This window comes from Portunus trituberculatus, chromosome 11 (genome assembly GCF_017591435.1).
Source record: "Portunus trituberculatus isolate SZX2019 chromosome 11, ASM1759143v1, whole genome shotgun sequence".
NCBI lineage: Eukaryota > Metazoa > Arthropoda > Malacostraca > Decapoda > Portunidae > Portunus > Portunus trituberculatus.
The window spans coordinates 5294783-5305941 of NC_059265.1; the positions used below are offsets into that span (position 1 = coordinate 5294783).

The 11159-nt window shown below is 45.2% G+C and overlaps 1 protein-coding gene across 1 annotated transcript in view; it reads right to left on the reverse strand.

The window, feature by feature from the left end:
• LOC123502370 overlaps positions 1-9726 on the reverse strand; it is a 31582-nt gene extending 21856 nt beyond the window's left edge. Inside the window, exons 1-2 of the mRNA XM_045251542.1 lie at positions 9584-9726; positions 3924-4001 (exon numbers count right to left, since the gene is read on the reverse strand). Of these exons, the coding sequence (XP_045107477.1) occupies positions 3924-3977 (54 nt within the window). The 5' untranslated portion in view covers positions 3978-4001; positions 9584-9726. The remainder of the gene's footprint in view (positions 1-3923; positions 4002-9583) is intronic.
• Positions 9727-11159: the final 1433 nt, after the last annotated feature.

An 11159-nucleotide genomic window follows, 5' to 3' on the forward strand; every position in this document is an offset into this window, starting at 1 on the left:
CTTCTAAGATCATTGACTTATATTACTTCTATTCCAAAAACAAGATATGGGAAGTCAAACAATCAGCCAGAAAAGACGTGGGAGGAGGAAGGGAGAAAAGGGAAGGAGTTAGGGAGGGAGGGAAAGAAGGGAGATAAGTGATAAGAAGACAAGCATGAATTAATGGAAATAGTTAATGATGGAATATAGGAACGAGAAAGAAGGGAAAGGAGGCAGAAATTATTAAAAGAATGGAGGGATGAGTGACTGGTGATGATTGACGTTGGAGAGAGAGAGAGAGAGAGAGAGAGAGAGAGAGAGAGAGAGAGAGAGAGAGAGAGAGAGAGAGAGAGAGAGAGAGAGAGAGAGAGAACGATGCTATAAATGAGATAAAAAATAATAAATGACGGGGGAATGAGTTGATGGATTATGGGAGTGAGTGAGGCGGAAAGCGAAGCAAAATTGATTAATGCAGTGAGTAGTGATGACTGACACAGAAACGAGCGAGTGAAGCAGGGCATGAGTGAGTGACAGAGTGGGAAAGAGGGAGGAAGGGAATGGGTACAAAGGAATACAAAGAAAGTCCAAACAGCCGGAGGGGGCACAGGTAGATAATTTAGATATGTTGAGGTGTGTTGTGAGAAGAGTGGGGAAGAGTCGGGGTAGAGTGGGGAAGAGTGGGTCAGTGGGTGAGTGAGGGCGGAGGGCGGGCAGCTTGACCACTACCACCACCACCATCACTACCACTACCACCACCACCACTACCATTCCAGCTTCCACCAGCAGTATAATAGCGAGCGAAATGGATGAAAAATTGTGGTGGTGAGTGACGTAGTGACGAGAAGTCCTATTTACAACCTCACTTGCCTCGTTTTAGATTAGACACAGGTTCAATTTTACGAGGAACCTTCTCTTGCTTATCTATCCATCTCTAGCAATCTATTTATTTATCTACACGCGGAATAAAATCAATAGATTTTTCTTTTATATCTTATCAATCTTTTATTACATTTCATTCTCTCTCTCTCTCTCTCTCTCTCTCTCTCTCTCTCTCTCTCTCTCTCTCTCTCATCTGAGAGCATGACAACCTATTTATCTCACCAAATTCCTTCTCTCCCTATTTTTCCTCCTTGTCCTCGTCCCTCCCTTTCTTTTCATCGGTTTCTGCCGGCTTCCTCCAGAGAGAGAGAGAGAGAGAGAGAGAGAGAGAGAGAGAGAGAGAGAGAGAGAGAGAGAGATTAATATATCTGTGACACAGACACACACACACACACACACACACACACACACACACACACACACACACACACACACACACACACACACACACACACACACACACACACACACACACACACACACACACACACACATTGTGTGAAGGTTCACCTGTGTGTGTGTGTGTGTGTGTGTGTGTGTGTGTGTGTGTGTGTGTGTGTGTGTGTGTGTGTGTGTGTGTGTGTGTGTGTGTGTGTGTGTGTGTGTGTGTGTGTGTGTGTGTGTGTGTTTGGACTGCTAGCTGTATAAAGCACGTGATAAATGCAATGAACACACGACATACGCACGCACACACTTGGTAACCGGGGATGTAAGTGATGATGTATACACACTGAAGTAACGTGCACATTATACTCATCTCTCTCTCTCTCTCTCTCTCTCTCTCTCTCTCTCATTTAATAGTTGAGATTCTCCATACATCTTTTTTTCAATGATATTTAGATCTTAATGTGTTTTGCAGTGAGGCTTCCCCTCTCCTCCTCCTCCTCTCTTCTTCTTCTTCTCCTTCTCCTCCTCCTCCTCCTCCTCCTCCTCCTCCTCCTCCTCTTCCTCCTCCTCTCCTCTTCCTCTTCTCGTCTTCCTCCATCGCCAGTGCACGGAAATGAAAGGCAGAATATGGAATATGTTAGTGATTCCCATGCCCTCAACTAGAAAGTAGGACAAATTCTTCTCCTCCTCCTCCTCCTCCTCCTCCTCCTCCTCCTCCTCCTCCTCCTCCTCCTCCCCCTCCTCCTTCTCTTCCTCCTCTTCAGGTATTCAGTCACAAAATGGACAAATCCTCTCCCCTCTTCCCTTTCCCATTCCTTCCTTTCTTTTCTTTCTTATGTTCGCTTTCCTTTTCTCTTTTGTTATTTTTTTCCCATATAGTTCTGACTCCTTTGCTTAAAGAAGAAGAAGAAGAAGAAGAAGAAAATGATAAATGATAATGATGATGATGATGATGACAATGAAAAATAATAATGACCAAGGACAAAAAGAGCAAATGTTAAAAAAAAATCAAGAGATGAAACGTTTTGAGAGAGAGAAACGTTTGATAACATTTGCGTAATGACTCCAGCATTCCTCTTTCCTTCCCTCAATCTCTCCTTCTCTCCTAGAATGACTTGCAGTATCTCTTCTCTTCTTTCCTCTTTCCTCCTTCCTCCTTCCTCCTCCTCCTTCTTTCACACGTGTCAGCATAGTAACCCAAATCGTACTCCATCTCGCGCGCTTGTGTGTGTGTGTGTGTGTGTGTGTGTGTGTGTGTGTGTGTGTGTGTGTGTGTGTGTTTAAAAGCAATACACAGAGTCGTGAGAACAAATAATCACGCATCAAGAAAAAAGATGAAAATTTTTAAAAACAAATAAAAAGACGAGGAAATGACAAAAAAAAAAAAACAGAAGTATGTAGGAGAAACAAAACAAAAAGTACAAGTATGGGTAAAAAAAAATATAGAGAGAGAGAGAGAGAGAGAGAGAGAGAGAGAGAGAGAGAGAGAGAGAGAGAGAGAGAGAGAGAGAGAGAGAGAGAGAGAGAGAGAGAGAGAGAGAGAGAGAGAGAGAGAGAGAGAGAGAGAGAGGACAAGCTCGTATGTGATGCTGTTGCTCTCTAGTACTTCTGCCAACCACCTGGGTACTCTCTCTCTCTCTCTCTCTCTCTCTCTCTCTCTCTCTCTCTCAGCGCGCTTCGGGAACGAGGTTCTCACGCTTAGGAAGGGAGAGTCTACCTCGACGCTTTCTCTCAGCGCGCTTCCGCGCTCGCACACACACACACACACACACACACACACACACACATCGCTCCTCCTTGACCTCCTTTTCACATCTTGACGGAATTCGCTTCAGGATGAGTCAATATTATTCTCTCTCTCTCTCTCTCTCTCTCTCTCTCTCTCTCTCTCTCTCTCTCTCTCTCTCTCTCTCTCTCTCTCTCTCTCTAAATAATAATGCTTCCAAGACTGAATGCCTTTTAGATTGGCTGTATGTCAGATTTATTATTTCTATGGGGCGGTATTCTCTCTCTCTCTCTCTCTCTCTCTCTCTCTCTCTCTCTCTCTCTCTCTCTCTCTCTCTCTCTCTCTCTCTCTCTCTCTCTCTCTCTCTCTCTCTCTCTCTCTCTCTCTCTCTCTAAGTGACAAGAGAGACGTGTTCTGATAGCAGGGGAGATATTACGCGTGGTGTGTGTGTGTGTGTGTGTGTGTGTGTGTGTGTGTGTGTGTGTGTGTGTGTGTGTGTGTGTGTGTGTGTGTGTGTGTGTGTGTGTGTGTGTACAGTGACGTCAGGGTGCGTGCCTCCCTCACCACCACCATTCGTGCACACGCCAGGAGGCAGCAATCTCACACTGGAGTCACACCCATGAGCACGAAGGCTTACTAGGGCGTGAAGGACCCGGACAAGAGGAGGCAGAAGGCAGGAGGCACAAGACACAAGACACTGGGAGCACAAACACTACAGAGCCTACACCCTGAGACAATACACGCAAGCACGGTACACACACAAGACAGAGGGCGCTGGGAACACAGATGATGTATGCAGTGTTCTGTTGTTTCATCACCGACGTTACAGGGAACACTTAAGGAGTATAGAGCCGCTGTCCACGTGAATGAAAGAAAGGATGTGGGAGGAGAGGATGGAGGAAGAGGAGGAGGAGGAGGTGTAGGAAGAAATACAATAAAACTGTGTACTTACCAGGGGGAGGAGGAGGAGGAGGAGCCCCAGCCAGCAAGTGCCCCACACCTTCATCTCCGCTGCTCCCGTCGTCTCTACCTGCAAGACACACAAACACATACATGTACACACGTGTTGTAACATTAGCGATGGCTGTGGTGGTGGTGATGATGATGATGATGGTGATGATGATGATGATGATGGTGATGATGATGATAATGATGGTGATGATGATGATAATGATGGTGATGATGATGGTGATGTAACAGTTGAGTGAAGTAAATCACCAATGGGGCTTAGAAACATAACACTTAAAATCTCTCTCTCTCTCTCTCTCTCTCTCTCTCTCTCTCTCTCTCTCTCTCTCTCTCTCTCTCTCTCTCTCTCTCTCTCTCTCTCTCTCTCTCTCTCTCTCTCTCTCTCTCTCTCTCTCTCTCTCTCTCTCTCTCTCTCTCTCTCTCAATCAATCAATTAAACTATCTATACATATTTCCCATGACCTTTTCAATCGATCAATTGGGGAAGTTCAAGTATTTTTTTTTTTTTTGCTGAGGCGTAGGAAAGAGGTGAGAGGGTGAAGCAGTACCAGGCGCAGAATGGATGTGTACAAGGCAAGGGAAGGGAAGGGAAGAAAAGGGAAGGGAAGGGCAGGGTAGCCGCAGACACACTGATAACGGAAAGGGCGTGGGAACCAGAGCATATTTTTTCAACCACAATGAACAGCCTCATTCACTCATTAACTCACTCACTTAACCAATCAATCAGTAAATCAACTACTCATTCATTCACTCGCTAACTCATTCATTCACGGTTTTACTTCCTCTCTTCCTGTCACTTCCTTCATAACTCTGTCTCTGTCTCTGTCTCTCTCTCTCTCTCTCTCTCTCTCTCTCGCTCTCAGTAAAAGAAGAGTATGAGGAACAAAACTATAAAAGAAATCCGAAGAAAGTAGGAAGTAAAGGAGTGTGAAGCGGAACATAGCCGAAGAGGAGGAGGAGGAGGAGGAGGAGGAGGAGGAGGCGGAGGAGGAGGCACCCGCACCTTGAACTTGCCGCCTCCTCACCTTCAACCAACCAGCTGGGAATTCGCTCTCTCGGTCAATGCTACGGTCTCTCTCTCTCCCTCTCTCTCTCTCTCTCTCTCTCTCTCTCTCTCTCTCTCTCTCTTGCGTTTGTTTAATTGTTGATACAAGAAAGGGAATATCTTTAGTTTTTTTATGAGGAAAAAAAGAAAGGAAGGAAGGAAGGAAGGAAGGAAAGATGAAAGGAAGAAAGGAAGGAAGGAAGGAAGGAAGGATGAAAGGAAGGAAGGAAGGAAGGAAGGAAGGAAGGAAGGAAGGAAGAGAGAAAGGAAGGAAGGGGTGTCATAAAGAATTAACGAAAGAAATGAGAGAGAGAGAGAGAGAGAGAGAGAGAGAGAGAGAGAGAGAGAGAGAGAGAGAGAGAGAGCGTGTGTAATCATGTTTCGTTGTTAAAATACTTCTTCCGTTTTTCCGCGTATTGCTGTTAACTTTTATTACTATCTCTCTCTCTCTCTCTCTCTCTCTCTCTCTCTCTCTCTCTCTCTCTCTCTCTCTCTCACACACACACACACACACACACACACACACACACACACACACACACACACACACACACACACACACACACACACACACACACACACATCAGCGTGACCCGTCCAGCGGCCTACCTTTGTGACCCACATGCTGCCAGAGAAGGAAGGAGGAGGAGAAGGAGGAGGAGGAGGAGGAGAGGAGGAGGAGGAGGAGGAGGAGGAGGAGGAGGAGGAGGAGGAGGAGGAGGAGGAGGAGGAGGAGAGAAGAGTCGCAGGAGTACTGGAGATTGGGTCAGCTTGGCACACTTTTATAGTTTACCACTCATTTATTTTTTTCTCTTTCTTTTCTTTACCTCCTAACTCTTAATCACTTTCCGTGTTCTTGAAAAATTTGTGAAAGAAAGAATCCAATATATATTCAGTTGGTGTGACTTTGAATACACACACACACACACACACACACACACACACACACACACACACACACACACACACACACACACACACTCTCTCTCTCTCTCGCCGTTTATCACATCATCTTTCTTCCTTCAGTGTTGGGATGACCACTTTGTCGCTTCGTTCACAGCCACACGTCTCCTCATTCCCACGCTTGGTCTGTTCTCGTGGTTCCCTCATTGCTACCACTGCTGGGTGTGTGGCCGCCTTCTGCTGGCCGGCGAGTATCAGTCAGTAATAATGTTTAATGTGTGAGCTTTTCTCTTTAGTACCGTGGTGTTATCTGCCTCGCTTCACTCGTCTTTCGAAATCGCATTCATTGACTAATTTTGGCTCGTTGGCAGATATTCTCTTTCTCTCTCTCATACAGACACTCACACACACACACACACACACACACACACACACACACACACACACACACACACACACACACACACACACACACACACATTATCTTTCCGTCATCTTCCTTCTGTTCCTCAGCATTCTTCATCTTCTTCGTCTTAAGATACAGAGCCATCAGTATCAGTCATCACGTACGCTTCCCATCACTTCCACCACCACTATCACCATCACCATCACCATCACCACCACCATCACTATTACCACCACCATCACCACCACCATTACTTGTCACTGCTGCTAGGTTTGAATTAAGGGAAACATTAACATTAAATAGTACATTTTAATTTTTAACTCCTCAATTTTGTGAGAGATCCATCTCAAGCGAAAACTTTTAGTAATTCTCTCTCTCTCTCTCTCTCTCTCTCTCTCTCTCTCTCTCTCTCTCTCTCTCTCACGTACGCACACACGCATATGCCAATTTTTCATGTCTTTAACCCTTCTTTCTTTTCTCACCAGACCGAGAAAGAGAGAGAGAGAGAGAGAGAGAGAGAGAGAGAGAGAGAGAGACCAATACCTCTATGAATACGAACAATAAGAGGTGGAGTGAGTGAGTGAAAACCAACACCACCTCCACTAATACCACCACCACCACCACCACCAGCACAACCCTCCCGCCGGCGGGGCAGAAGAAGGAGGGCGCCCGACAAGTTCCCGGATCAGACGCGGATGTTGTCGGTCAATTTTTACTGAAGTCACTTCCTCTTTCTACTCTCACCGCCTCCTTCCACGTCCAAACGATGAGGAGGAGGAGGAGGAGGAGGAGGAGGAGGAGGAAGAAGAAGGAGGAGCAAGGGAAGAGAGGGAAGGGCAAGAGACATATGACGTTGATAAATGAGAAAGATGATTGGATGGGATGAAAAGAAAGAGAGGGAAAGAACAGAGAGAAAAAAAGAGAAAAAGAAAGGAAAGAAAGAAATAAGGAGAAATAGAATAAAAAGAGCGAGAAGGAAAATGAATGAAGGAAAAGAGAAGTGAGACAGGAAAATAAAAAAGATGAAAGAAAAAAATTATGTGAGAAGAGGAAGGAAAAAGAAGAGAGGAGGAGGAAGGAGGAAAGAAAATTAAAGGTAAGACACGGAAGATATCCTTAACTCTGGGATTAATTAAATGATAAAGAAGAGGAAGAGGAAGAGGAGGAGGAAGAGGAGGAAGAGGAGCGGTGGTGGCAAAACAAGGTCATGGAGATAACAGAAAAGTACTTACATGTTTTTGTGATTATTTACACTGGAAATGAGGTGAAGAGGAGGAGGAGGAGGAGGAGGAGGAGGAGGAGGAGGAGGAGGAGGAGGAGGAGGAGGAGGAGGGAGAGCTGGAGTAGAGATCATTGCTAGACAGCGGTTAGAGGAAAAGGAAGAACAAAAAGAAAAAGAAAAAGAAGATTAAGTAGAGGAGGAGGAGGAGGAGGAGGAGGAGAAGGAAGAGGAGGAGGAAGAGGAGGAGGAGGAGGAGGAGGAGGAGGAGTGATGTAAATAATAGATATCACGAATTTTGAACTGAGACTGAATCTACTTTTTTTTCTTCCTCCTCCTCCTCCTCCTCCTCCTCTTTCTCGTATTCATCACTTCTCATGACTCATATTCCTTGCTTATGACAACGCCTCGCTCCTACAATCCATAGTTAGCGAATATTGCAGTCACAATAAAATACAATATTGACATGTTTCTCTCTCTAACTCTTCTATTTCTCCTTCTCTTCTCGTAATTCATTGGGAGTTATTCGATGATATATATTTTTCCTCTTTCTTCGTCTTCCATACTTTCTTCTTCTCTGCGGAAACCATTTGTTGTTCGTTTGTCACTAATCAACCGGACATTTATCACCTCTCTAAAAACTCCCTTCTCATTTTGTTTCTTCCTTCATTCTTCTTCACTCTTTGCAATATAAACACAATAGATATCCACTTTTTTTACTATATTTTTCATCCTACTCCTTTTCTTCTTCATTCTACTCAATGTAAACACAGTCTTCACTTGTAATTATTAACATACTTTTCTGCTCTTCTTCTTTTCTTGTTAATTACGGACATTTTTCATCCCATAACTTCCTTCATCTCTTTTTTATTCTCTTTAGTGCAGTCACAGTCCTCACTTTGAATTCAACTAGAAACGTGCTTTGTTCTTCTTTCATAATTCTCTTTTTTAATAGGCATATTTTTTTCATCCTACATAATTATTCTTTTCTTCCATAATGTAAACACAGCCTTCATCTTTAACTACAAACATATTTTTCTCCTCCCCTCCTCTACTTCTGCTCCTCTCCCAATAAGGACGAACTTTTCCCTTCTTCGCCAGCAAGCCAAGCAGCCTTCCTGGATCACTGTATAAGTTGATCGCCTGGATGGCCAACAAGCGGCGCGGCGTTCATTGTCAAGGTCACTAGTGTGGGCCGCGCCTTCTTCAAGGTAACGGTATTTTTATTTCCCTGCAACAATCCTCGCGTGCGCTCTATCTGCCCTCCCCTTCTCTCTCTCTCTCTCTCTCTCTCTCTCTCTCTCTCTCTCTCTCTCTCTCTCTCTTTCTGTAACCTAGCAACTGGTGTATCGGAGTATTTTTCTTCTTGCACCCTGAATTTCATTAACGGTTTTCATTCCCAGCAACGTTGTCTTCTCGTCCTTCAGGCTTCAGCGGCTCTCGACCAGCGGCGACACGACAAGCGAAGACGTAAGAGTCAGCCAAAGCAAACAAGTAGTAGCAGTGATGATATAGTAGTAGTAGTAGTAGTAGTGGTGGTGGTGGTGGTGGTGTTGGGGTGATGGTAATAGGGGGCTGGAAAAAAATTCTGGTAGTAGTAGAAAAGTAGAAGTAGAAGTAGAAGTAGAAGTAGAAGTAGTAGTAGTAGTAGTAGTAGTAGTAGTAGTAGTAGTAGTAGTAGTAGCAGTAGTGATGGTAGTGGTAATAGTGTTGGTGGTGATGGTAATAGGAGCTGAAAAAAAAATAGGTCGTAGTAGTAGTAGTAGTGTGGCAGCAGTAGTAGCAGCAGCAGCGGCAGTAGTAGCGGTAGCAGTAACTTCCTTCCGTGACTCACTGATAACACGGGTACAGTCTTGGCTCGCTATGTGTCGTTTTGCAAGTTTACAATCTTAATCTCGCGAGGGGACGGTGCTTCTATTGCTGACACGCGGCTACACACAAACAGACAGACTAACGTGTGTAGAGAGTACGTTATGATGGGATGAGTGAGGAAGGGAACCTGAGACAGACAGACACTCATAGATACACACATACACACACACAGGTCCCCGAGCACTCGCCAATACCTACCGAGGTTCCAGAGACGAGCTATTGTAGTACGTCCACACGGCACTGCTGTTCAAAACTTAATAATGCCGCCGCTGCTGACTCCGGGAGACCTACTTGATGCGCTACCCCACATTCGGCGCCCGCAAGCAACCAACCTCGCGCGTGACGTAAGTAGCACCGCCTCGCCAGCCTCAGCGTCATCAACTTTCTGAGCCGCGACTGGTGGACGGCGCGCGAGTCGGCATTCGGTCTCATGACGTCACTCTTTGGCTCCTCCTCTTCACCTACATTCCCATCCCGTCCATACATTTTGGCGCCGCCCGCTGCTATGACACGCTCCGCCCCCCTTAGACTCTCCCTCATTCCCTCCTTACCTCTCTCTCTTTCTCCCTCGTGCTGGCTGGCTGGCTGGCGTCTGAAATTCCTATGTGTGTGTGTGTGTGTGTGTGTGTGTGTGTGTGTGTGTGTGTGTGTGTGTGTGTGTGTGTGTGTGTGTGTGTCGGCCAAACACCTCGTCAGGGCCACTCCCATGCAGCACCTGGTCACTAGTACACCATCCTTAACAGATGTGCTTGCTTACACACCAACAAACAAACACACACACACACACAAACACATACACGAGAATGCAGCAGACAATACACACCATAAAGCCAAGGGTTATGTACACACACACACACACACACACACACACACACACACACACACACACACACACACAGGTACGTACATAATACTTAACAAAATAAAGGAAGTGAGAATTACATTGTACGCATAACACGGTGTCCCAAAAGCATGAATTCTAGCTAAGGTCACACATAACATGTAAACATCATCACAGTCAGGATAGGTGGTGCGGCCAGTCCGTGCATGACAGCATAACGTAGCATAGGGAGGGGAAAATAATGACATAGTATTGGCGAGTGACGAAGACATCAAGAAAATTACATGCTACGATGTCACCTAACCTCTCTTTCCACCTAAAATAAAAAGAAGGAAAGAAAGAAAATAGAAAAACAAGAACAGAAGAGATTTGAAGTTTCTTTTTTATAATGCATATGAATCTGGAAGAAATAATATGTTGTGTGTGTGTGTGTGTGTGTGTGTGTGTGTGTGTGTGTGTGTGTGTGTGTGTGTGTGTGTGTGTGTGTGTGTGTGTGTGTGTGTGTGTGTGTGTGTGTGTACAGATTTTCTTCTCATATGGATGTCAAACCGCCCCTCCTCCACCCTTCCCCCTCAACGTACGAATGTTTGGCGGTATATACTTATGTGTTAGTTTATTCACTGTGGAAATCTCCGTTGACCGGGTGAAGAAAGAAAGCATCGTGGAGGAATAGGAACTACTACTATGTAATATTGTTTCCGGATGTCCATCCTTCCTGCTACTTCCTGCCTCCACATCTCATCTCTCTCTCTCTCTCTCTCTCTCTCTCTCTCTCTCTCTCTCTCTCTCTCTCTCTCTCTCTCTCTCTCTCTCTCTCTCTCTCTCTCTCTCTCTCTCTCTCTCTCTCTCTCTCTCGACATCAAACTATATTGAATAGAGAGTTGTTTCTCGTATATTTACTGAGTAGCAATATAGAGAGAAAAGAGTAGAGGA